This window comes from Colius striatus, chromosome 10 (assembly GCF_028858725.1).
Source record: "Colius striatus isolate bColStr4 chromosome 10, bColStr4.1.hap1, whole genome shotgun sequence".
In the NCBI taxonomy this organism is placed as follows: Eukaryota; Metazoa; Chordata; class Aves; order Coliiformes; family Coliidae; genus Colius; species Colius striatus.
The window spans coordinates 19,401,332-19,429,103 of NC_084768.1; the positions used below are offsets into that span (position 1 = coordinate 19,401,332).

At 44.8% G+C, this 27,772-nt stretch overlaps 1 protein-coding gene across 5 annotated transcripts; it reads right to left on the minus strand.

Annotated features, from left to right (window-relative positions):
* On the minus strand, positions 1-26,685 carry FAM20B (FAM20B glycosaminoglycan xylosylkinase). Of its 5 annotated transcripts, XM_062004043.1 has the most exons (10): positions 22,342-22,436; positions 21,699-21,888; positions 21,413-21,507; positions 17,950-18,480; positions 14,342-14,428; positions 12,638-12,747; positions 10,354-10,525; positions 7,570-7,761; positions 5,352-5,411; positions 1-3,643 (listed from the first exon to the last, which is right to left on the minus strand). In XM_062004043.1, the coding sequence occupies exons 4-10, from the start codon at positions 18,324-18,326 to the stop codon at positions 3,412-3,414; spliced, it is 1,230 nt and encodes a 409-aa protein (XP_061860027.1). In that variant the 5' UTR covers positions 18,327-18,480; positions 21,413-21,507; positions 21,699-21,888; positions 22,342-22,436; the 3' UTR covers positions 1-3,411. The 5 variants fall into 5 exon arrangements, with proteins under 5 accessions (XP_061860027.1, XP_061860032.1, XP_061860029.1 ...); XM_062004048.1 differs by lacking the exon at positions 5,352-5,411 and having other exon boundaries at positions 22,342-22,437; XM_062004045.1 differs by lacking the exon at positions 21,413-21,507.
* Positions 26,686-27,772: the final 1,087 nt, after the last annotated feature.

The window sequence follows — 27,772 nt, forward strand, 5'->3', positions numbered from 1 at the left end:
TTTAAACAATCCATCAATGTTGCTTTATTAAAATCTTTATTCACACAATGTTGCTTTATGTGGAATCTGACCCTGGGGGGTACAAGTAGAAAGTCATGATTGCATTCTGTTTTCTTGTTAGCAACCTCCAGTCGTGCAGTTGCTCCCAGGGGCGAGCCTCTGACAGCTCCAAGAGGGGTGTCTGTTTCGAGCATCGTGCTCCAGCTGCCACAGCAAATAAATTACCTTCTTAATAAATTAGTATTTTCAGTTGAAGTTTGTTTGGCAAGAGACACTCCAGTTCATTAGCTGCTGGGAGAGGAGCTGAGACTTCATTCAGTGTCTCCTCCAGCCTGACTGATGACTTCAGGAGGAGATAAATCACAGATGGCTGATGATGCTCTCTTCTTAATTAGTTGGTGATCTCTGTGCTTCAAGAGCTCTGATATTACTACTATCCACAACACAACTGATTTGGTAACATCTGGAGCCAGTGGATTACAGCACGCAGAGTGAACAAGGACTGGGAGGTGTCGTGAGCTCACGGCCCAGACGACGCTGCTTTGCAGAGGTTCGGGGAGACCTTGTTGGCACGTGGATGCTGCTGCTTGCTTCCTATGCTATGCTCATCATTGAACGTTTCTCAGGGGTCTGTATTTGAGCAGAATAACAATTACTGCCAAAATGCCAGAGATTATCACAAGGCCAAAAATCAGGTCTTCCTGATTTTGGGCAAGAGAGGAATTTCTTCTTTTTTCCTGCTGCAGAACACCAAGCCCCAGGGGTGTTCACAGAAGTGGCAATATGACAGGAAAAAGAAGAAAAAACCCCAACCCTTTCTTGCCTCCTCCTACTGCTGGTGCCAGACATCACACCCTTTGTTTACAAGGAAACCAACACATTGCTTTAAATCTCTGACATTCATCCTGAGGGACAACTGATGCCCAGGTTCCACCTGATGGCAAAAGCTTCAGCTTAGAGTCCCATCAACAAGCAATAGGTAAGCCCTGGACACTCATTTCATGAAGACTGTTTTTTTTTTAATCCATTATGAAATCAAATGTAAACAATCAAGAGTGATTGTGTAGAAATCAAACCATCAAATTCTGGTCGATCCTTCCCAAAATATTAAGTGCTTATGATTAAGGTCAAAGAGAACAACGTGTTTTAAAATGCCACACGCCACTACATATGCTTCACTGTCTGCCCTTTGTGCAAACCATCTTCCAGTTCCTGGGAAACAGTTTATGCCAAAATGCCTCTGCAAGAACCTATTCTGCTTTAGAACAAAAAGTGCTCACTAAGCACCTGTTGCCCACGGGTCTTCCCAAAACCGTCTCGCTTGCTGCCTGAAATGTGCCGCCCTGCTGAGGCAGAGCAGGCCCAGGCCAGCCCCTTCCTCTGCCTGAGGGGAGCCCACAAGGCACGAGCCACCCTGCTGGGTGAAACTCACCCAAGGACCATGGCTGCTGAAGCCTGTGTTCTATTATCAACTACAGCAATAAACAGCAGTGGCTGTGCCTTACAGACCTGACTACCAATACCAATAACTCACTCTGGATCTCATCCTGACTCCAGGTTGAGTCTGTGATGTGGCCAAGTCCAGAAGAGATCTGGAAGAATATAAAGTTCAATTTCAAGTAAACAGTTGCATTGTGCTTTGAAGATGCAATGGCAAAAAGAGTTCAACACAATAAAATGGCATTTTTGAAATGAACCCCCGTCCCTAGCACTGTTTGATCAGGTATGGCAGCAGGGGCAAGAGCAGGACACAGCTCTTCATCTGCCCGCTGCACTACTGCAGAGCTAGAAAGATCCTGACAGACAAATCAAGGAAAAAGACTTAAACTGATGTTTTGTTGCTCCTGCTTACAAGTCCAATAATACATAATCACTTTGGGAAGTCAGCTCTTCCCTTACTTCTAAGTGCCACACTGTCTGAACTGGAATCGATGCAAAGCTGCTAAATTGGGCAATGGAAGGACAAAGCCACTTCCCTTCTGGAGACACAGCCTCAGACCCACCACAAGTGTGGCAAGTTTTACAGCCACAAGCTCAGCCACAGCACGGGCTGAGGCAGTGCTGATGGATGACAGGTCTAGCATGAGATGAGTGCTACAAGTCTGCCTCAAAAAGCCAACTTAACCCGACTCTCCCCTCTCTGCAGTGAAAGCACGGGGAGTGAGGACGCTGGGATGACCCCTCTCAGTCAGGACACTGTAAGTGGGGGTTTGCAGGAAGCAGCTGGCAAAAAACATACTGGAAGTGCTCCCAGCTTGAGAACTCAGCCATGAGCCAGACCAGGTGGGACTGAAAAAACTGCTGGTGTTCCACAGGACAGCAGCTACAAAAATAAGCAGCAAGACACTCTCCTTACCAGATGGAGAAGAAAGAGTACAGTGGTTCTCTCCACTGCTGGTTACTGGGGAAGCTCAGCAATAAGACACCTCTCTTCCTCCAGTGCAACACATTCTGACTCCCCCACAACAGGGGGCCCACAGCAAGCAGCACGGCCTCACTAAACACAACCTGTCCTCCTCCTCAGCCACAGCATAATGGAAACTTGGTTAATATGGACACAGGAGTGCAAGGATATTTTCTCTACTCGAAGCTTGCCAGGTTCCTTATCAATGGAAAACAGTGACAGGACATGTGGAAGCTTATTTTAACCTCTTAATTACCAAGTGCTGTATAACCACTCTATCCTCCCCTAAATCTGCAATCCTGTGGATAAATCTTTGATAGGACTTCATCAAAAACACCGAAGCATCATCACGAATGGGGCAAACCCCTTTTCCCAGCCTTTTATGAAGGAAAAGGCAACTGAGCAGCAGAGGACCCCTCTCCCACCCCTAACGGCATCCAGAAGAACATCCCACCCCCGTGGGGGTGGCACAACTCTTCAGTCTAATAATTATTTTATTCACCACTTCCTCTTTTGCTCAAGAAGCAGTAAAAAGCCTAACCAGCTCACAGCTGATTATGTACAACCCTGAATCAGACAAAAACGCCAGAGCACGTGTGGGGAAGAAAAAGGGAGAGGATCATACTGTTCATCTCCATTTGTGTCCTCTAGATTCAGTCCTCAAATTACTGTCTGTCTTCTGCACGCTTCCAGCGACACCAAGAGCCATTTTTATCCAGTGCAATGTCCACCGCCGGCGATGGACACACCACAAGGGCCAAGAGGCCACTCTGGGTACTGAGCCATCCCCAGGCTCCAGCTTCCCACCTCTCGCTGCTGTCAGCCCAAGGTAAAAGCCAGGATCACCCCTGCTCCTCTGGCTCAGAAGCTTTCCTGGTTGTTTCAGTCCATCTTGGCCACAGCCCTTCTGAACTGATTGTGCTGTTTTTCTATCGCCTTTTGTTTTGTTTGTCCATTTGTTTTGTTTTGTTTTTAACAAAAGGAGTCTCATCTGTTTTCTGCTGCCATTACAAATGAGATAGAGTCATCCTGTCTTCCACCAGCACGATGTCTGGCCCAAACTGGTCTGTGCACTGCTTCACTGTAGCCAGAATGCTGAGAAGCCGCTGGTCCAGGGCATCCAGGTGAGGGTCAGAAAGAACTGGTGAGATGGGGTCATGCGACATGGCACTTTTTAAGGCAGACTTCAGTACTCCGTTCTTCAGGTAATTGAGCCTGTTCCAGGTAGAAACCCGGATGCTGCAAAAGAAAGAAACAAACACGTCATTGTACCGCTGTCCAGCTGAAGTCCCGGCAGCAATACCAAAGCCGATCTCTGGAGGGAGCCTGGGACACGGAGAACGGAGCCTCGTTGCAAAAGTGGTTTTGGCACGGGAGGGCTCAGGTAGAGCTGCCTTATGTGCAGTATGGAAGTGAACGCTGAAAACTGAAGGTGACAAAGAATCTAATGTGACCTAGTTCTTATGTTATACTGGAACACTTCCAGCTGCTAGCAAGGAAGTTCTTCAGTCCTGAGGCGTCCCAGATACAGTTTAAAACAGAAAAAGGACTGAAAATTAACAGTCTTGTTGTTAATTAAAACTCAAAACTCATGTCACCTCAGGAAGAACATCATTGGCCAACAACTGATCACAAAGGACAGAAGCCAGCTGACTGAACTGCCACAGACCGTCAACACAGGAGTGATCTTTCTGCTTCACCGGCCATTGAGCTAGTCCACGACAGCCCACCTAAACTGTCTGGTCCCATGAGGTCTCTTGGGACTCTCTCCCAGGTTTTTGTGGTTTAGCACATCTGGTCTAAACTCTTGGCTTTTGATGGTCACAGAAGAAACCAGCAATATAAGCAAGTGGTGTAACCAATCTAAGGTAAAACAATTACACATGTGAATTCCTTTATGGCATTGGCCTGCTACCGGTAAGAAAAACAGGGAACTGCAGTCTCTTAAATAAATAAACAAACTTCTGTTCTGGTTGTATTTGGGATAATTGAGATGAAAAAGACTCCAAAAGATCCTCAAAGCAGGAAATCAAAAGGGCATTTTAAATGAACTGGTGAATTTTAAATGAAGGACTTGGGAAATCATTTCCTTTCAGTTTTTCCATACGAGTACTGCAAGAATCTGGCAGAATGAAGGTCAGGTGCAGGGTAGCACAAGTGCAAGTAGGGGGTGAGAGCCCAGGCCTTCTGCAGTTCCCAGGTTGCACAGGCCCCAAGGAATTTGGGAGACAATCCTCCAAGGACAAGCTCAAGGAACTTTCAACTGAAAGCTTTATTTGGAAGGTTTAAGGAGATCATGTTATCTTGAAGTAGCAAATGCAGGAAACATCGATATTTTTCTTCCTGGTACTTTTATCTGATTGTTAATGAGAAACATCAATTGCTCAGTGAGAAAGCAGCCACGGGAAACAGAAATCAACAAGTCACAGCCCCTAACAAGAAAACAAAAACACAACTCCCAAGGCCAGAGCAGACACAAAATCCTGCAAAACCCTACAAACTTCACTTTGAAAGAAGCATCCTGAGAAGCGCTGCTGTCTTGCTTAGAAAGAACATTTGGAAATGAAGGTAGTTAAGCTGCCAGACACATTGAGTCTTTAGCTTCTGTCAGGGAGAACTCCCACTGTGATGTGAACTTCTATTGCTCAGGAGCTGGATGGAGACAGCTGCAGATGCAAAGTACCTGTCATACAGACTAAGGATAGATTGGAACCACTGACCTGCAGCTGAGACTTCTTCCTACAGCCTAGCATCTGATTTACTACCTTAATATAAAATGTATTTCTCAGCTTCTCGAGCAGTGACAAAATATTACACAAACATAATATCTCAAAGTACCCAAGGGAACATTTTCAGGTTGGCAGAAGGCTTCAAACTTAATTACATTGCAAACCTAAGGACAGCAGTTGTGTAAAGGAAGTGAACAGCATTCCTGCATTTCACTTACATGCAACACTGGTAAAGAGGAGCTAAGATACTTCTTTCATCCAGGGCAGGGTTTCCAAAGCTGAAAAGCAAAATTAAAACCAAGTGAACCAGCTGAACCCCTAATGTTGTTTCTCAACATCAGCAGATTCATAAAGAATTTTAAAAAACCCCAAGAGCTCAAATCACTGACATGAAAACATGAAACAGACCATGACCAGTTACTGCTAGAACTCGACAGTATCAGCTAATGTACCAGGTCAACAGAAGTAAGACCAGCATATCTAGTTCTTTATCAGACCCAAGGCACTTTAGAAGGAAACTTCAGAGGAGTTTAGAGACTGAGTTCACCTGGCGAAGCCAGGGAAAGGAATACTTGATACCTGGACAGAGAGAGCAGGAGCTTTGCCTGTTGGACAGTTTTGGACAGGGAATGGACAAAAGAGCAGCCACGTGCTGTTTTGAATAGCTTAGATCAACAAACAGGGTGATCAGCTTTAACATTTCACAATGAAAGGGAGGTCTAGCAAAAGGATTTCGTAATACTTCAAGTTTCATCTTAACACTTTTTCTTTACAGTTTCATCCCCCTCATAATACTGTTTTCAACAAAGAAAGATAACTTACTCTAGGAGTTTGGCATTACTCTGCTCAAGTAATTGCATTAGCAGCTTTAGAACGGGAATAAGCTCCTCAGGGATGCGGTCATGGCACCAAGGAGCGTCTGGACGACGCTTCTCATCATATGGTTTAGTTTTAGGTAGTACTTTGAGGAGCAGGGAGTTGGACTTGATGATCCTTATGTGTCCGTTCCAACTTGAGATATTTTATGAGTCTATAAAAAAACCTGTCCCCCTACCCATTATCTCAAAGGAGCTGAAAGAAGAAAACAATTTACTTCTGGGCCTGCAAAGCCCCACCAGAAATGTTGTCAGCACGTATTGTAACGAAAGGTCTGACATGACCTTCAACTATAGTTCACTTCCAGTGACTAATACATTCATTTCCTCCTACACATTGCCAGAAAGACAATTTTTGCCAAATTGACCCAAAGCAGTCTGAAAGCAGCAGTAATTAAGCAGTCCCAAGGCGGGATGCATCCTGCTGACATAACTGAAGGAGTGTTACTGAACAGCCTGATGCATGAAGACAAAAAATTCAGCTGCTGCAGATGTATCAGAAACAAAGGAAGGAAGAAGGAAGGAAAATGGGGGGAAAAAAACTCCAAGTAACTACAAGCCTTCCAAGGATCTGTGTAGATCAGAGGCCTCAACTGCTGTGTTCCCTTCATCCAAGCCATATGTAAAGCCACAGCAGAGCAGACCCTGGCACAGCAGCTGCTGGAGCCAACTGTCAGAGGGGAAGCTCACTGCCACTGCAGATGGCAGTGCCCATCACAAAAACAACTTGAGGGGCTTTGGATTACACCCTGAGAAAATGAAATAGGCTCTCTCTGTTTTTAAGACAAATTAAGCAAATGGTTGAGATTTAAACAAGGCTGTGTCTTCAATAGGATTTTTAACTCAAACTGTACCAACCAACATACAAAGGACAGAGCAAAGGCAGAACAACTCACATTTTAAGCACTTAATGAACACTAAAGTCTGGCCTCAAGGAGGACTTCTCAGCAGTTCTTCTCAGTTACCACAGGCTTCACTTTTGCTTGGATAATGGTTAATGTCCACACTCAGGGCATCATTGTATTTTGCTCTGTATATGAGTTCTATCTCCATTTAAGACTTGTCTCCTTTTAAAGCCAGAGTAGATGTATCCACAAGGCAGAGAACAGCAAATTATGAAGAGACATGCTTTGAAAAAGATTTGCTTTTGCTATGGCACTCACCAACGCTCAATGGTAAATAACACATTCTAAGTTTTTAATCTGCCATTAATTAAAAGCATAAAGAGGAGGGGCTTTTCTGAGGATTTAGAGGAGCGAGATCAGCAAACTTTTGAAAGTGGCTTGAGCAAAAAAGGTCACGCTGTGCTATTTTGGGTCTTTCTGTAGCTGGGAGTAAGGCTTTGCCCAAAGCAGTCATAGTATCTAGAGCACAAAGTAACCAGTGAAGGACCCTAGTATTTGACGAGTAATTGCTGACAGGAAGGAAAGCCTGGCTTGCTAGCACAAAGGGCACTGATGAAAAAATTAGGGAGAGTAATAAAACAGAAAGGTATAGAGCCGATAAATGTGTGCCCTGGTGCTCACCACTGCCTGACCACCAGGCTCTCCCTTACCCTCACCTTTTGGCATTATCCAGGAGGATGAGCATGCTGGCTCCTTCATCATCCTGGAAGCTCTCATAGTGATGCCGGTCAGCATTCCCAATCAAGTAGTCAAAGATGGCAGTGTCGATGATATCGAGGAGCCGAGGGCCCGAGTCGTAGGGTGAAGTCTTCTTCACAGCATCACAGTAGCTCTCGTCATACTCCCACCTGTGGGCCAGTAAGACAAAGCAAAGCAGAGCATCAAGGAAGACTCCATCACTGCACACCAACTGTATTTATAGCTGCCACTGTTTCCACTTACAAGTGCAGAAAGAAGTCGAGGCTACGTAAAGAAGAAAGAGTCAGACAGCAGTGCTTTATTAAGAGTAAATCCTACATTAAGACCCGAGTGTATGGAGCAAGCTGAAGTTTCAGTGTGAGCTTACACAACATCTTCCTACAGAACACATGGTCAGAGTTTGCTTCTCCTCACTGCTCACAATCCAGCAGTGGCTGGGCTGCCTCACGGCAGGATTACTGGGACGACTTGCCTCCCTTAACTTCCTAACTAAGGACTGGAAGTGCTGTGTCTATTTCTGTTGCCTTGACCTGCATCCACCAGTCTTGCTTCCCAGCAATCCTCTTCATTTTTTCTTTCTAATACAAATAACATCATTGTGGTTACTAATGACCTCCTCTGTCCTGAGGAGAAAGGCCTCCTACATGTTCATTCTCTTTCACTCACAGTTGTCTCTTTCCTCCCTACTTTCCTTTCAGAGTATCACATCATCTTCTCCAACGGTAGTATTTCAAGCTTCCCTTTTCTCTCCTTTCCCTCCACATGTACCTGTGGCCATGTACCTGTGGTCTGATAACATGGATGTCAAGTCTCAATTCTTCAAAGCTAGGATTTTAAATCTTCTCATTCTCTTCTTTACAGTTTTCAAAGCTATACACCACCACCTGAACAGCCAGATCTCTGATGTATACACTTTCTGTCTGTCAACCTAAATAACAAGTACGTCTCTAACATCATCCCTGTGAGGACTGAAGCAGTCCTTCACAAAAGGATTTGAAATGCCTTAAACAATCTGTGACCTGGAAGCAGGAATGGAGGAAACAAGCTGGAGACATGCTCAAAATGGCAGAGAGTTATCTTGTAGAGGTCTGGAGCCTAAGCTCCCAATATCCCATCTTTCCTCCAACTGAATGGCCAAAAATGTAGCTTCTCAGTGCTTCTGTTAACACATTACACACACTCCTCAAATGCTGCCTCCAGTTCATTCTTCCTTTTGTATCAAGGTCCCACTTGCACTCAACTTACAGCACAAATCCACAAGGCAAAAGTCTCAGAACATGCTCCTCCTTGTACTGGAAATATTTCTTTTGTGCTACATCTCTCTCTCCCTCAAGTGTTTATCTTTCTCTCATTTTACTTCATCTCCCTGCGACAGTATTTCAGATATACTATGCTCTCTCCTCTCATTTTCCATTCAGTCTTTCAAGACAGTCTTTTCTCCGACATTTCTTTCTGATCATTTATATTTTATTAGCGTAGGACTTTGAAGAATAGGGACTTTATCTATCACACATCCGTTAACAATTACGTATGCTAATGTGACTATACGAAGGATGTTCAAAAGGTCAGCTCAGGACAGAGGAGAAGCAGCTCATCAGGAAATAGAAAACCCTACAGGGTTATTTTTCCATAATTACCAGACACAGAAAAAATGGGAGCATGACATCTAGAACGTTTAATTCTCCTGGTGCTCTCAACGTGCAACATGACAAGGTGCAAAGCAACAGAACCATACAATCCCATCTGAATCAGGCAAGTGCAGGGAAGTTTAAAGTACAACAAATGTAAAATCAGGAGTAAACCCCCACAGAAGGAGGTAGTTCATGAAGAAAAATAGTCTCTCAAAAAAAGAAATGCCTCCAAAAAATTCAGTCCTTTCATCACTGCAATTTACCACGTGCTAAATACAGCTGAAAGCTGGTGGGAAGGAGGTAACTGCTGCTCAAAAAGAAAATCAAACTGTACATTTAATACTTTAAAACAAGTCAATGAAGCCTTTGGATGAGATTCTTTCTGAGGACAATCACATCATTAGGAATCGATGGATATTTTAGATCAAGGACTAAAAATCTCCTTCTCATCACTTGTCCAGGAAACACACTTGGAAATGACTCAGCTCAAAATCATTTGCTCCGGTCATGACAAAACCAGCCCAAATAGTCAGACACGTTACAGCTACTGAACAAGCTTGTTAGACCCCACGTTAGTCCTCTAAAAGCATTCTTTAGTTGCTGAGTGTGGTCTCCAAATCCTGACAGTATTCCAAGAAAAGAAGAACTATTCAGTGCTTACCTGTTTAAGCTAAATCAGCTCCACAACTCTTGAAACAAACTACAAGGACCACAAAATCATTTCTGGCAGAAAGCAGCACAGTGCTACCATATTTCAGAGAGCCACAAAGAAGTACAGTGTCAAAAGAAGGTCTGCTGGCACAGGAGAAGAGTCTTGGTTTGCCCAGAGATTTTCAGGGCTTGAAGTGACTGCCTGGTGGAGTTCTGTTCCAACCAAGAAGTAGGTAAAGGACAACACTTATTCTTGTGAAAAACAATGAAAGCTTCTTTCTTCCTCATTTTAATTTAAATCTCATCCTAGACTTCTTGACTTCTACTGTCACATAAACAAATCTGTTAGCAAAGGTCTAGGTTTTGACAACACTTGACCTTTAATGAGTCATTGTATTGCAAGGGTAGTTCTAGTACAAATCACCATGTGTAAAGGATAATCCTCTCATGTTCCCATACCTGGCAAGTTTGCCTTCACGGTAAGTCCTACCCCACGGGTGCCGATGCTTCTGAAGAGGCCAGACATCTGGTAGCCAGAGAGTCACTGATCCTTCCATGACGTCCCCATCTGCACAAGCTGGCTCTGTTTCCCGACAATAGTAGCATTTCCCATAGAAGCAAGTGTTATTACCTTAAACAACATAACAAACAAAGAGGTATCAAAACAGCAGAACTTAATTCAAGGGATGCCAATTGAAATTCGGGAGCATATTGTTGCAGTAGAGTCTTTCCTGCCGTAGGATTTCCCTGCACTTGACCTCATGCTTCCTGTCTGAGGAAAGGCTCAAAAGAGATTAAATAGACACCTATTCATTCAAAGCAACATTAAGGAGTATATTCAAATGAGAATGTCTTATTTTCTCTTGTTTCTAATCACACTGAGAGTTGCACAACATTGCACTAGCAACAAGTTTGTGATCCCTTCTGAGCCCTTGGGACCTTGACTTTGCAATCTTGGTACTGCTCATTTTTCACGTTTCACGTGTTACTTTTCCCAAAAAGCTGACCAAAAAGAGATAAGTGAAAAAAGACTAAGCAAGACTGAAATGGCTCTGGAGCTCTGAGACCTGCCACACATCTCAGTTACTTGAGCTGATTCAGTTAGGGGAAACACAAACAAACTATCATTCTTCCATGATCCAGGAATGCAGACCTGGTGGAAGTTTCATGAATGTCTCCTGACAGCAGAGGGACAATGAAGTTTAGCCTGTAGCCTAGATTAATATTTTTAGCTTAACCTTTTCTATTTCACCCTTCTAACCCTCTTTGCTTGGCCCATGCCAAATTAATTCCAGCTGCAATACTCATAGATGTTCTTCCAAACTATTCTTTAACTATGTCTTGCTTCCTTGTGGTTCCACTTACTCCCTGTCCTTTCTTCCTTTGGCTCTACATTCAATAGCCTCCCCTAACCAGGCCCAGGGAAAGACATGTTTTTCACTTTCCATTCTTACACATCCCAATCTCTTAGTCAGCCCACAGTCCTTTGCAGTTCTCCAACCAGATCTGGCTCATGATCCCCCTACCCTGATCATCAGAGATGACCAATAGCAACACAAAGTTTGCAGCAGACCAGATCTCTCATTTGTACGGAAAGCCCTGCAAGGCTCTCTTCCTATCCATGGCCTGCAGCAGGTGTAGCAAGAGACAGAACTCTGAGATTCTAGCTGCAACTCTAGCACATCTGCACTAAGTACACAGAAACTATCTTTTCTTCAAAAGCTCAGAAATTTGATCGAATTCAGGTTGACAAGAGATCACAACCATCTCCCCAGATCCACCCGTTTCTTTGGTTCATGCTCTGCACAACAGGCAGTTCCAAGGAATCCATGGAAAGGCAGAAAAAATTTCTGCAGCCATACTTTTCAAGATAGCATTTCTGCTGGAATACTCCTTAGTTATCTTGGCTGAAATTAAAAAAAGGAAGAGTCTGCCTGAGGCACACACCTCATTTGAATGCAAGAAGAGTTTGGCAAGGCAAAGCTACTCTCATCTGAAAGTTACACCTTATAACTGAAAGCATGAGGCAAGCTTAGTAGGTGAGACTACCAACAGTGCTTGTAATAGAAATATACACAGGCACACACATTTATCAGCTATAATGAGCAATTGTCTTATTAGAAAAACAACAAAAAAGAGTAATAATTGGGTATTTTATGAAAGCCTGAAGGAGTTCAGGCTGCAGAATAAGTCATTTCTTGATGCTTAACGACCACCTGGTAGGAGTTCATATTAATAATTCCCATTAAGTGCCCTTCTTACTGTAAACAGCCTAGGAAGTTCTGACACATTTAGTTATGAATGCTCAGCAGACTCTGATGTAGCACAAACAGCATCTAATACCAACTGAGGCATCAGCTCTATAAATTATCCCAAATCACCACTGTGATCACATTAAATACAAATCCACTTTTGTTTCCTTTCAGGTCTAATCATAGACTTTTCTAAACATCTCTGACAGCAGAGAGAAAACTCTTAAAACAAACAAAAAAAACCCCCTCATCTGTAACAGCAGCATGAGGGATCACAGAGAAGTTAAGAGAGGAAAAACTACCTGGAGCGAATCAAGTCCTCCTTCCCAACCAAGTGGGGTTGTAAGCCTTACATCTCTCTTTGCACAGACTTACCAGCTTCCTGTATCATAGTTAACTGTTTTAGAACTGTGTCAGGTTCATGTGTCTCTTTTTTCTGCATTAAACACATGTTTCTTTACTGGGCTGTGCAATCCATGGAGTTCACTTACCCACAGTCATGAAGGTACCCAGGAGCTGCTCGGTGGCTACTGGTTTGATCTCCGTACGTAGATTCACAAACCTGCCAACCACCAGTGGAGCTCGTCGGAAACCCAGGATTCTGATTTGGGGTGAAAAATCACGACATGAGAAGTTGTAAGATAGCCAGCAGTACTAAATTAGAACCAACCCAAAGTCTCTGTGCCGTTGTCACTCGGAGATGACCGAGAGCAAAGAATTGTATTTGTAGACCCTGGGCTGAAGGGTCACTATCCTGGACAGCACAGTCTCCCCATTAGTGGTAAATATACAGTATCCTTCCAGAAACAATGGCATCCTCGGACAAAAAGTGCAACCATCACCATTCAAAACAAAAGGAGATGCTGAAGTTATGTAGGAGCTTCTGTCAGGTGTTCTTGAAGAATATAGATGGTGCATATTCTCAAAGAGAGGAGAAAAGCCAGAGAGCAAGCACAAATCACAGAATCTTAAGGGTTGGAAAGGACCTCGAAAGAACATCCAGTCCAAGTCCCCTACCAGAGCAGGACCTCCTAGAGTAGGTCACAGAGGAACTAAACCCCAACCAAATAGATAGCAAGGAGGGGCTAAGCAAGAGACGTTTGGACACTGGAAAGAGGCTTTGAATTCTTGCTTTACAATTTTTGATCACTTGAAAACACAGACATCTGGCTCCATCACCTTTTTTGGTCGTAAAATAGATTGATTCTGGCCCCCACCTCACGACTATGACAGAAGTAAAGGGTATTCCACAACTAGTTACCACCAAACTTTCCTAGGGTTGTTCATTTCCACTGCCTGTGCAGAGTTCCACAAACGAATTTGGACTAACAAACAAATCTTTTATCAGCTACACCTCAGCTTAAGTTCAACCATTTTATTCTTTAGTACATTTGTCCTTCCTTATTCCTTTCCCCAAGATTTTAAGTCTCTTCACAAAGAATTTTTCACATCTTTAATTATCTTCAGAAATCTTCTTCAAAGTGCCAACATAGTCCTCTTACAACAAGGAGACCAAGACTGCACTCATTTATTCTAGATGAAACTGCACTTCTAATAGTATTTCATCTCTATCAACATTCCATGTTTGGTATTTTCTGTCCCACTCTTTGTACATCCTGTAATTTTGGGTTTTTGCTGTAATTGCACCTCCAACTCAGGTTCACAAACTCCCCTGGGTAGCCCTGAATACAATTAATATATGAATAGTTGTTTTTTTCCTCTAGGATGGACTGATTCATATTTAGTCTGACTAAATTGTTAGTCTAGACATTAGACTTAACTTTTCAGTGTGCTGGATATTAACTTACCACATACATTCAGCATTTCAGACTCTTCCACGGGATTTGCTCTGGCAGGGGGGACTGGACTAGATGATCTTTCAAGGACCCTTCCAGCTCCTGACATTCAGTGATTTGGCTAAGCTCTTCCTTCCACATAATATACATCATGTAAGTTTCAGTGCTCGTTTTCCTTTTCAGATTCTTCACAAAAACCTTAAATGTTATAATCTTGCACTGATCTTCAAAATCAAGTTGCACAACAAAGCCAGTTTTCATTTTTGGCTTGTGTGGTATATTGGCAGGTTAGAAATAGCTCACAGCTGAGGTGTACTCTTCAAGGAGCTCTTTTCTTCCCTAACTCTGAAGAAGTGTTTACCAGAGAAAATAAATCCAGGGAACCTAGTAATTCTGTACCTGTCCAAGTGAAAGGCTGCCACTTCTGCGTTGTGTCTGTCGTAGCCAGCGTACGGTTCTCCTTCCACTACATAATCCCTGGCATATCTGTAATTGAAATAAGTCAAATCAGGTGATTCATGCAGGATTTCCATCACGTTTGCTGGTCATGAGGACGATAACAGTGCTATGTTAAAACAGCCTCTGGTCACTTTCAAAGCAAATGTCAATGGGAGAGGGAAAAAGATATTAATGAGATTAATTGGTGTACAGAGTGTTCAAGGGGTAAATAAGGAGGCAAAGGCAATAATCTACAGTGGTCTCAAGAGCTTGGGAAGCTGGGCCCATTCAGAATCATCAATGAGTTTTAATTCAACCATATGCCAAGTCACATCAAAGAAAAGAGAGCACAGACCTGACTATGGAACAGGGGACTATTTACATTGGAAAGCTGCAACTTCATGAATGATTTTAGGGCTAGAATGGATTGTGGATTAACATGAAAATGCCGTCTGATATTGTGGAAGAAAAGTCAAATCAAACCTTTGGTAACTAGAAGATCTAGCAAGCACACACCTGAGGACAATACTAGATAGAAAAAGACCCTTTATTCTGGTGGAGAAAAGGCATAATGAACAGCAAGAAATAGAAATTAGACACTCATTACAACAACAATGGTATATTTTGGTGAAATAATGGGCTTTTTTTCCCTCTTCCTTAATAGAGGTTACTTATATAGTCAAGGCAAACACATAGTTCTGAGATTCATGACATTTGAATCAGCTCTAGATGCTACTTAAGAAGCGTGCTTCAGAAGAGCATAACCTGCCACAATCAATATCAAGCAAATGAATGAAATGTAATACATTTTCAAGTAAAGTATGGCCAAATTAGATTACCTATTTTCTCATTTCCACCTGGGTGTGAAACTCTGTAAACTGGTTGATTTCCAACAAACTCAGCATTCAAGCAGTAGCAGCAACAATGTAAGAGAAGCCACAGTGGCTTTGATGTTTTAATCCTGCTCAGACAAGATCTGAGGTAAGATGACAGTCTGTTTCATCAGGCTGAGAAAAAGCCTCAGCTTCTGTGAAAGGCAGTTTAAAAGAGAATGAACCAGTGTGGGACTGAATGGAATTTTGAGGAGAGGATGTGACAGATTTCTTGTAAATTGGAACTTATATCAAGCCTACATCTTATTTCACATACAACACTAGTATGTGATGGTAGCAGCTATTAATCATTAGTAATTTAAGCTGGTTTTCAAGTCATTTTGAAATGAGACAGCTAACCCTCCAAAAACTCTCTACAACTACCTGAAAGGAGGTTGTAGTGAGGTGGAGGTTGGTCTCTTCTCCCAAGTAACAAGTGATAGGACAAGAGTCAATGACTTCAAGTGTGCCAGGGGAGGTTTAGATTGGAGATTTGGAAGAAATTCTTCATTGAAGGGTTGTTAAACATCAGAACAGGCTGCCCAGAGAGGTGGTGGAGTCCCCATCTCTGGAGATATTTAAAATCTGGGTAGCTGAGGGACATGGGTTAGTGGTGAGCTTGGCAGGGTGAGATTAGTGGTTGGACTCCATAATCTTAAAGGTCTTTTCCAACCAAAATGATTCTATATCCTCATGGTTGGGTCTCTTGGACGTACTTCCAGTAGGCTCTTGACAACACAGTCACATTTTGAAAGCTACAGAGCTAAAACTTCCTGGTAATCCTCAACCAAATTCTTGCTTCCCTGCACAGTAGGCATGTAGTCCTTCCTAGAGCAAAAGTAACAACAGAATTCCTTCTTCCCCAACCACTAAGTTTTCTCAAAATGGTTTTTAGTAGTTAAGTTCGACACACCTTTTGGGTCAAAAGCTAGTTAAATAGACTACTTTGCAGTGACAGAACAAGACTCTTATCTACAAACTTAGTGCTATTCAGCAGCCACAAACAGAACACAGGTCTACCAGTATGGCTAGGGCTGTACTGTCTAGTACTCCTATAAACTCTCCAGTGTTCCTATAAACACTCCCAGCTGCACGTGTCCTTGATGGACTGTAGTCATTGTGTTCACTTGCACGCTTACTCCATTATGTGAGTGTAATTCACTGCTTGGTGAAATGCTTTACAGCACTCACTTGTACAGAAAGCACTCTAGAAATGCCATGTCTTGTTACTGCATTTATTGGATGAGTTGCCCATTGTGCCACCAAGACCTTGTGTGAAAGGCTCACACTGTTTAAACACGGCCTAGCCCCACAGTGAAGCTCCAGCCAGACCAGAACTGACCCTACAGAAAAAGGATGGTGAATCAAAAAACTGTAGAGCAGATTCTTTTTTCCTCATTCTCTCATCATTTGTTCGCCTACAAAGAAAAGCCTTCATGCTTGCTCAACCTGACGTCCTTGGAGGTGTACTCACCCTGTGATGATGACACTTTACATCTGCAGTGCACTCCCATAAAACACACCTGGCCTTACTTTTTTACATCTTTCTCCTTTAGCCCGAAGGCAAACAGTTCAAAAAGCTTTACAGACATGAACAAGACTCCTCATAAATGTTCAATCATGTAAAATGTCCCTGCAGATCACTGTAAACAGAAGCCATACCAAGGAAGTACCACTACCTATCCATTCTGACATTGTTCCTCCAATATTCACTACTGGCAGACGGGAAACTCAGGGGCTTTCACTCTGACCTACCAAGCCATTTTTATAGTCTTCATGCAGCTATACCAGACACCCAGACAGACTTTTAAGACCACTATCAACTTTCACTACTTCCCTGTTCTCGAACCAGGTTCTCTCAAGGCAGTTTGACTTGACCCTTACTCAGACAGGGTAGGCAAGACTTGGCACCACGCTGCCAGAACCTGAGAAACACTAAGGTTGAGCAACATTCCCTCGGGACTGAACACAGTGATTATTCTTTTAACCTAAAGACAGGCTGTTTGGAGCAGCCTGAGAGACAGCTGGTACAGCAGCCTGTGGTTACCAGAGCACCAGCAAGACTCTACACTGTCTGTCTCACAAAGAACAGAATGGCCTTTCCATTTACCTGGAAATTTGCATCTTTTAAATTAATTATTAATTTCATAAATGAGATCATATATTCATGATATATTACAGTCATTAAATGACATATTTCTTAAATCACATCTGACATGTAATAAATACACTATATAAATAAATGATAGAAAGGTCATTAAAATTATCTATAAATCATAAAATGAATTATAGAAGTGTCATACACTTTAAATATATAAATATGTGTCTATTATATATGATATATAGCATATCTATGATATATACTGTAAGGTATCATACAGAATAATTACATTACCTATGATATACAATATACACTGTATAATAAACCACATAATTTACTATTAGGCTTTAAAATATTTAAATCTATATTTAGTGTATTAGATGTACACGTTTCAACACAACCTGATCTAGGTGAACCTGCTTCTGCAGGGGGGCTGGACTAGATGATCTCCAAAGGTCCCTTCCAACCCCTACCACTCTGTGATTTATATATTGATTATAGAAACGATAATTAAACATTAATGCAACAACATAGAGATTAAAAGAAATATAACACATAAACCAGTTATTGACTGAGTCATTGAAGGTCACCTTTACCTCTTGGGTTTGAAGACAACCTTCTGTCCTCCTTCAAGTATTAGCAAAGCTTTCAGCTGGGTCCCTTTGTATCCCACGTCAGCTTTTATTATCTTCTTGGTTGTCATGGCATGCATAACAGCCCCCAGCTCAGGGGTTTCCTCAGGGTACACCTCCCGAGGCACTACCCACTGGGCTGCAATCTCCCAGGGGGACTGCAGGGTATGGTCGAGGCGGGGGTCCAGCTCGACGTGGAGGCTCGCCATCATCCGCTGGAAGGCGCGCTGGTCCTCCCGGTTGGCAGCTGATGTGTCCAAGTTGTCAATGAGGAAAACTTTAGTGAAGATGAAGATGATGAGGAGGATGGCCAACAGCACAACACGCTGCTTTAGCTTCATGGTGACTTTCAACCCTTCTTCCCTGATCCTTCCTTCCAAGCGTGATGGGAAGTCTGTTGGAGATCAGGATGAGGAAGGGGATGTTAGTTAATGAATTTCATCCATAACTTGCATTGTGGAGGAGGTATCGCCACTGAAGCATCTTCTGCTGCCCCTAAAAAGAAACAAAACGCAAACTTATGAAACTGTACTCCTTGCAGATCCCAAAATCAAGTTTATGTTTGGAGCCCAAGCCTGCATTTATGTGCACTCGTACTCTAAAGCCCAACCACTTCTGTTATAACACGTGGAGCTCGCTGTCTTCCTGTAGCCTTTCAGTGATCTGCACGGAAGGGGAAATTGCCTGATAGCATCTCCATGCAGCTGAAATCGTAACAGCTGCAACTACCACAGGCAAGACTTTTGCAGAGAACTGTAGTAGAGTTGGTGGCTCCAATTTCACAAACACTTTTTCATTAGTGAGAGAACTCACAACCTCTGGCTTGCCAAAGATTTGCCCCTCAAGAGAAAGCTCCAAGAGAAAGCTCCCAGGTAGGTTTTCTGCCATCTGACCCCCAGTGAGAACAGTTCACAGACAAGTTTCCTGATGGTACAAGACATAAAGCCACAACAGACTTAATTTGTTTATTGCTGTTCATTTGTTGCCACTAAAATTTACTCAGCTTTTTTCCATTCTTAAAGAAAAAAGGAGGGGGGAGGGGGGAAGGACAACATCTTAACTTTCTTGTGGTTAACAATGAATCTTCTGCAGTCAACTGTAAAACCAATAACCACCGAAAAGATACAAAATAGCCGTCATCTCAACACCAAATTAACAAGGAAAAAAACCCCAACCTGACACTTACTACCTCTTCTCACAAACTTCACCTATAATGCAGTTAAAGCCACATCTGTGTTTCTATATTTACTGCCAGACATGTGGGACGTGTCTCACCCCTCAGCAAGCCTTGCCCAGCACAGTGTCAGCACACAACGACCACTTCACAAACCATCAACTATTTCAATCACAAGGACAGAAATTATCTTCAGAATATTAGTCAAAACTCAAATGGCAATGGATTCTAACACCCTTCTCTGAGAAATGCTCAGAGCCAACAGAGATTTCTCTTTGCACAAGCTATGCTAATCATGAAAACCACAAATGGCACCCTGAGCTGTGGTAGGACTAATATAGAAAAGCCTTCTCATGCGATTTAACAATAAGTGTATAAACCAGTCATTATTAATCATGTCACTGGAAAAAACAAGCTGCACAGGCTAAGTTAATTTACCAGCAGCAACCCAAGGACAGTCAGACTATGCTCAAAGCCATCTTCAGCACCCCTGTGGAAACTATACCTGCAAAGGTCTCAGGGGGGTACAACAGTTCTGAGAGGCCTGAGCATGTTGTTGAGGCACATCTCCACTGAAGACTAAGGCTGCAGCCAACAGCAGTTGACAGTAAGGCATGTCTTTTGAGCAAGCCATCAGTGCAGAATCAGGTTTGGCACAGTATAGGAGTACAATATAAAAGTGCAAGAATGTCTCCATAACACCTTAAATAAATTGACATTGAGCCTACAGCAAACTCACCCTGCCCCCCCCACTACATGCCTCTCCCACCTTCCCTTGTGTCACTGTTAGCATTCACACAACCCAGCTGCAAGGTAGTTGAACATCCAGGTTGCCAACCTACTCAAACATTAACCATCTGCTTTGGTTTGTGTGTGTAAGTTAGAGAGGCAGCAGGGCACCTCCAACCAATACTGGAAGATGACCCAAAAACTGCCTACAAAGCTTATCTATCCACACATCTATCTACAGAAGGGCACCTTAAGTTACTCAAGTCAGAACTGTCACCCAAAGAATGGCCCTGCCCTCCATGTACCTCCCACCTTCATGTAATGAACGAGCTCCATGAGAGACTTGATCAGTGTTTAAGCTTGAACTTTTTTATTTATTAGTTTCTGTCTCCAGGCCTTCTTCCCTCAAATCTGGTTTCCAATGGTTTTTCTGGTTTTTCAAATCTGGTTTTCCAATTCACAAGCATCTGAGGAGAGCACACCATGAGGCCAAGAAGTGTTTCTCCTGGCAGCACCACTAGTGATTCCATGCGTAGGTAAAACTATAGCCCAGGCCAGCCCCACAAAGAAAAAGCACCCGAACCTCTTGGAAACAGTCCCAAGGAGCCCACCAAGAGGGACAAACTGTCAGATCCCCCCATTTTCAGAATCACTCTTTCAGCACAGTGACCAAGCTGAGCATCACTCAACTTCCTTTGGTCCTTCCCATTACACACTCTGCCTCAACTTCCTATAAAACCTGTCCACTGAAGCAAGAAAGTGAAAGTCTGCTAATGATGATGAGTCAAAAGTGAAATGTCAACAAATGGTTTAATGTTACAGTCACATAAAAACTCCTTGAAGGGTAGAGGGTAGGGTTAAAGAAGGCTACCAAGTCTCAGGGATGCTTCAAACTAGTACTAGGGTCCTCTGCTAACTATGCAATACTGATTTTCATCTATTGGAAAATAGGTGTTTCCGCTAGTAGCGAAAGATGACAAGTCATATGTTTATATGAAAATCAAAACATATTATTGTTCATCTCAGTTCTGTTTAGGCAGCCTTTATTTCTCCACGTGGCATGTCCATCTGCATATTACACACTGCAAGCAGGAGAAAGAGAAGCACACACAAGGAAGATGCATTTGACCTGAAAGCTCTCCTTCCTTGCTAATGTAATACTCACCCAGAGGGAGAGCCCTAAATAATAGCATCATTTTAAAATCTAAGTAAGCAAGCAAAGCAGATCAGGCTCTAACTGTACCTTCTCATCATAACTTTGTAATTTTCCTTCTTCAAAACTAGTAACTGTATCAGTTTGAACACTGTTGTTACAAGATCTGCTTTCATTCATTTTTAAAAGCCATTAGAGCTTATAAGAAATTATGTGGAAGAACACAGTTCATTTCAGAACAGCTGCCCCTCCTTATGAGATATGTACACATGCACACACACATTTTAAGAAAGCCTCACAGCCCAGTATCAGTCAACTAAAGCACAGGGCAGAAACATTTCATGCCTTTGGAGCTTAAGGTGAACACTCACTTTCCTATACTGATTTTCAGGAATGCTGAGATTCTCTAGGGGTATTCTTCTTGGAGGAAGGTGGTGGTGGGAGACAATATAACTGCAGCCCTCACCTAAAATAAAGGTAATTTACTTAAGTTATCTTTCCTGACATCTTTAAACTAATTTGGCTGAAAACCTCTAACAATTTAGACAAAAACTACAAAACAAAAGTAAATGTTTGCTATAAGACATTTCAGTAACTCCCTTAAGTGAATAACCAACACTCAGCAAACAGTTCTCCTCCAGTTGGGCAATTACTCACTGATTTTGCTCTCAGTAGGTTTAAGCAGGTAAGTCTGCTCTGATTTTTCACTGACATCTACTGAAATGAGTCATCAGCTGCTTTTCTCCAACAAACACTGAAACAGCCCTGAGGTTGCTATGCAATCGATCTCCCAGGCTGGCTGCAGAGCCTGCACGCTGCTCCCGAGGTGCCAAGGTTATGCTCCTTCCTGTACGAGCCAACAAAGAGAAGTTTACCCCAGAGAGCAACAACTTATATTTTATCAGTTTCAAATGAAGATAACAAGAGTGATGGCAGTGAGGTGTTGTAAGAAAATGCTTACACAGGTTTGGAAAAAAGTAATCTGAAAAAAGGATCATAGAATGGTCAGGACAGGAGGAGACCTCCAGAGCTCATCCAGCCCAATCCCCTGCTAAAGCAGGTTCCCCTCGATCAGGTAACACAGGAACAGATCCAGGCGGGTTTGGAAATCTCCTGAGAAGGAGACTCCACACCCTCCCTGAGCAGCCTGTGCCAGGGCTCCCTCACTTCAACACCAAAGAAGTTTTCCCTTGTGTTTAAGTGGAACTTCCCCATGTTTCAGCTTGTGCTCATTGCTCTTTACCCTGTCACTGCACATTACGGAAAAAAGAAAGTGTCACCCCATCCTCCTGACACTCACCTTTTAGGTACTTACAAGTGCTGATGAGGTTCACCCCCCACTCTCCTCCAGGCTAAACAGCCCGAGGTCCCACAGCCTTTCCTCATAAGAGAGATGCTCTATGATGAGTCCTCAAAAAAGACTTGGATTAGAAAAGAGGATTACGAAAGCTCACAAAGCATGAAGCTGGTCCTGAGCGTGGACAGAGGTGGGAAAGGTGGCCTCAGAAAGAAATGAAATATTAACAAACCTCCCAAATTTATAAAGTGAAAAATAGAGTGAGCAGCGCTCTGGAACAATGGGCCAAAGGCTCTAGGACAACAACAAAAGTAAACCTAGGGATAACTTCAACAGACTCAAAAAGGAAATAGTTCCATAAAGTGGCAGGGGTGAAAGGATAAGGCATGGGTCTTCACATGTGACAAGAAGGGACAAAGGGACCGGGCAGACACTTCTACACAAGAGTCATGGGAGTATAGGATGCATAGAATGATATTAGGTGCTCTTTGAACCAGAAGGCATTAGAGAAGGAAAAACCCAGAGACAGTTTTCAGAAGTCAAGTACATTCTAAGTGTCTGACCAGAGTTAAGGTGACACAACGACAGAGCACCTGTGTACCTGTAGCCCCAGAACAGCATGTGTTCCCTCCTGCTGCTGGGCACCAGCCTTCAATCTCTTACCAAGGTTGAGTAACTCTCACAGTGGTTGGTTTGCTTTTCTTTTTTCTTTTCCTTTTCTCCTGAGCTTCTACTTATCATTATCTTCAGCTACCAATATCAAACAGAAGACATAATCCAAAGAGTTTTATTGTTTTACCGACAAAGCTCCATCTCCATGTTACAGAAGTAGAGAAAAACCTGATTTCCCTAGCTAGCATTTTGCCATACTCCTGATCAACCTGGAAAAGGAAACATCACAAAAAACCATACTGGCTTTTGAACAGCATTGCCAACCAGCAGGTTTGCACAGCAAGCTCTTTGGTGTTCACAGCAAACACTTTGGTTTACATCATCTCTTTGGGATATTTCCTCATCAATTTCATCTCTCTTTATAACAGGTCTGTGTTCTCAGCAAGTAACAAGTCAATATCCAAGTAATGGTGACTTCTAAATATCACGGTAGGGTCACTGGACTGGAGTCACAGGCTCAACACTGTGCCACATCTTCCAATCTCAGCTTTATGTCACAAAGCTACAAAGATCCTGTCTCAAAAACACTTGACTACAATTTGCAAAAGGATTTTGTTATGCTCCAAATGACAAATAAGGTCTGTGGGCAGGCAGAGGTTTAGTTTGTCAGCACAAGTACACAAAGAAAATCATAGCTCAAACAAATGCCAACCTGAAACAAATATGGTTAAGCATGCTCTAATTCCTGTTTAAATACATGTTTTTCTCTTCCTAAACACACTAGGCCTTTTGGGATCTCCTGTCAAAAGGCCTTTAAGAGTTCTCCAGTAAACTCTGGAAAATGCCTCGAAGAAACAGTGTATACAGTAGTGACATTTTCCTTTTCCCAAAACACACTTTGGTCTCACCAGATCCATCTTTCTTCCTGTCCTCCTCTCCCTGGCCAACTCCTCAGCAGCTCATGCTCTCCCTCTCTGCACAAGCCTCATTATTTTAGTTTTCACAGGCAGGCTTCCACAGACCCTCTGCTTAGATTTTTTCAGACCCATTCTGTCAGTTGCACTCCCTGGATGTTGCCTGGTTTGTGCAGAGTTAAGGAGCCCAGTGCACAAGGCTTCACACCTATTTACTTGTCTGCTATTTCTCCAATTCCTTTTTTTCTATTAAAACTTTCCTTACCACATGCACAACTGCATCCCTGGTTAAGAGCCTGAATATAGACAAGACATAAAAGACCACAAATGTTTTAACCTCTGTATTATATATACTTGCAACTGTACAAGTCAGCAACTGATACATTCTCACATTGCTTCTGAGAAAAAGGAAATAACTGTGTTCATCTGTCCCTCATACCCCATTATACTCCTTAGTAACTTTAGAATGTGTTACCCACCATTCTGCCAAATTTGTCAAGAGGAATACGACCAAGAGCTTTACAAAAACAGCTGGTTGGATAAAAGGCAGAAGCCTCAAGAAGCCAAGGAGAACTTAGCATATATCCTCCAAGTACAGGGCAGATTGGGGTGCAGTCCTGGGACAGAGAAGTTACTGGGGGACTGAGGGCAGCTAGAGACAGGTAGAAGTTGCTCCTGTAGGACGTGGCAGAGCCCTCAGGAAAACCGGGTTTGATTAATTCTCCTCACAGAACAACTTTCCTTGAGCACGGTTTCCTATGGAAACAAAGTTTATATAATCACACTTTTCACCAGTAAGCTTTTGAATCCCTTAGCTAATTCCAAATACATCTGAGAGAACAGTAGATGTTTTGAAGACAGAGTTTATGTATTTATTGCAAATTGGCAGCCGGGGAGTGCTGAGGAAAAGGCTGCAGCGTTGGCTCAACAGTTGCCTGTTTGCCTCAGCCATCTGGGCAACCAGTGTGCTCACAGCTGGGACACGGAGGGAGCTGGGACCACCGTGGAGAAGGAAGGAGCTAAAAGTAAAGGGGAATGGATGGGGCAGGAGCTGAGGGTACTGAAGGAGTGGGTGATGGCATCTGGTCAGAAAACAACCACTCCACTTTCACAACTATGGGAACAACTGCACCATGTCCCCATCCCAGCTACTGAAGTTCCCCCTGACCACCACAGATGGATGCACCACAATAAGGTGGAAATGCTTTAGGGAGTTTTGCTCAACTTGGAAATGAAACCAATGCAGTGAGAAAATCCTGTAGTTTTTCTTCTTAACTTGATGTTCTTATGTTTACTCTGTTTGTACATAAGATAGGCACCAGGGTCCATATAACCCTTGACATTTAGCAGCAGCGAGCCTGACTGCTATGAGACAGCACTCACCAACTTCCCTCACTCCCAGAAAGAGAGGCAGCAGAACCAGAAGACAAGAGATTTTGGTATCAGAATTGAGCTGCCAACTTCGTTAACATGTGAGGAAACAAAACCCACTTCACTCTCTCAAGGTTTTGAACTGCAAACAGAGATGTAAGTAGGTCATACTTCAGGACACAAGGGGTACACGGAGTCATTTTCAAATTAAAATAAGGTGGCAGTACTCATGTCAATGTTCTGCACTAAGTGCTTGGTGGGATCTATTCACAGGGAGTTCACTGCAAGCTAAAACTGATCTTTTACGGTTTTCTCTGCTCAGACCCTGAAGCATGTATGTGTACAGCAAGAGCAGGGCCTGGGCTAACACAAACCAAAACAGCTGCACTGCTCATACACCTCTGTACCCAGAAAGGATCTAAAGGCAGATATTCTTTAAAAATGGTTAAACCCTCAGCTTTGACAGCTGTAGTCCACATTTCTGCTCGACAATATACCCCTTTCTCTCTCACACCTGGACAACGACCTCAACCAAGTGCCAGCGGTACCCTGCGGGCCAGTCCCTCGTGCAGTGGGCTGCCCACAGCACAACACGCTCACTGCTGGAGAGGCTGCAGGCTTCGCGGCTGCCAGGGCTCCTGTCCCAGCCGAAAGCACGGCTCCAGGAGAGGAAAGAGCACAGACGAACGCTGGCGTCCGTTCCAGCAATGTTCGTGAAACCCTTAACCGACCAGGGGTGAAATCGGGCAGCGCTCAGGAAACCCGACCTTCCACGCGTAGAAGCCACAGAAGTGCTTCCAGCGAGGTAGCTCTGCCCAGACCGACCGCGTCCTACGTGTCCAAGGGCCCGGCCGTGCGCATTTCAGCGCGCCGCTGCCACCGCCCGCAGGGGCCCGCGGCGGGGCCGGGCGGAACGGGGCGGCCCGACCCGCGGCAGCTCTCCGCCGGGCGCGGACCGTCGCCGTCCGCTTCTCCCGTGGGCCGGGCCCGGGCCAGCAGCCGCACACCTGCGCGGGCGCGGCCCCGGGCAACGGCCGTAACGGTTCCGACGGCTCCTCCCTCGCCGCGGGGCTCCTCGGCCGGCACCCAGCCCCCGCGGCGGCACGACTCCCGCCACTACGCCGCTCGGGCCCGGCCCCGCGGCCGCCGCGCCGCGGGAGGAGGGAACGGCGGGCCGCCTGCCCCCGCCAGCTCCCGCCCAGGCCACTGCCCCGCGCAGGACCAGGCGGTAGGGGCGTGCCCGCCGCCGCTCAGGTGCCGCCGGCCCGCCGAGCCACGCAGGCAGGCGCGGGACCGGCCTGTCTCCTCCCCGGGGAACGCCGCGCCGGGCCCCGCGCCGCTCCCCCCCGGCCCCGCCCGGCCCGGCCGCCGCACTCACGCCGCCTGCCGCCCGCGCTCCATGGCCCCGGCCGCCGCCGCCAGCCCCTGCCGGCTCCCCAACATGGTGCCGCCCGGCACCCCGCCCCCGCCGCGCAGCCAATGAGCGGCCTCGCCCGCTCCGCTCGCCGGCCAATGAGCCGCCCGCTCTGCCCTCGCCGCCGGGCCGCGGCGCCGCCGCCCATAGGCCGTGTGCGGGCGCCCTGGGCCTGCAGCCGCCAATGGGAGCGGCGGAGGGGCGCGGCGGGGTTAACCCCCTGCTGCCCGGCGCGCAGCGACACGAGCCGCTCTGGGGCACAGGGCCCGGGCTGGTGCTCGGCCTGGGAACAGAGGTTTTAGGGTGAAGTCCAGGGAAAGAGGTGTTTAGTTTTGTAATGTACAATAACAATACGTACTGTGGCTGCGGGCAGCAGCGCTGTCGCCAACACCGTGCTGTGGCAGAGTGCTGTAACAACGAGATGCAGAGGTGGTTGGCTTGTAGCCGTTTAGAGGTGTAGCGCTCTTACACTATAGCACACGGCAGTATTGTACCCTCTGCTGCTACTCTCACCCTGCTCAGGACGAGGTTGTACTCCTAAGCGCTACATCACCGTTTCCCGTTTAACCCTGGCACGAACAGGGCGCGGATACCAATGCCCACGCTCTTGCCAATGATCCATTCGTTTGATTTCCCCCCGTGTTTACACATCCCCAATAAATATAATGCTGCAGCGCCGATTTAATGACCCGGCATTACTCGAAGTTGGGCAGCGGCGGCGCAGGTGGTGCAACGCCAACCTCTCTCAGCAGGAGTCAGCACTGAGCAGCACAGGAACGGTTCCAGAAACACACGACAGCGAGAAGCCCGGCAGAGGAGCGGGCTTGGCAAGGCACGGCTGCGTTCCTGTCACGCACAGCGCCCAGGGCACCGCACACAGTCCCTAACTGCCGCCTCGCTCCACAGCTCCGCACTATCCGGCCCACTTTCTCCATGGCTTCTGCTCCACTTGCTGTTACTGATCATTTCTACCCTATTTCCACTTACTGCTGGAATCAGCCCAGCAAACCGTGGACGACCCCTCCCTCCTTTTCTTCAGAGCGCCTGAAGGCAGCTCCTGTAGTTCTTCACCAGCCCGGTCCCTACCCTCCAGCTCTCCCTCAGCTGCATCTTGCTTTTTATT

What these genes read in the sequence shown, in the direction of transcription:
- FAM20B (XM_062004044.1), bottom strand. Translation starts at nt 18,326, where the DNA reads ATGAAGCTAAAGCAGCGTGTTGTGCTGTTGGCCATCCTCCTCATCATC. An exon ending in GCAGCCTTTCACTTGGACAG is followed by an intron (nt 12,748 to 14,341) that starts GTACAGAATTAC and finishes ACCCCAAATCAG; the next exon opens with AATCCTGGGTTTCCGACGAG. An exon ending in CGTGAAGGCAAACTTGCCAG is followed by an intron (nt 7,762 to 10,353) that starts GTATGGGAACAT and finishes ACTGGCCCACAG; the next exon opens with GTGGGAGTATGACGAGAGCT.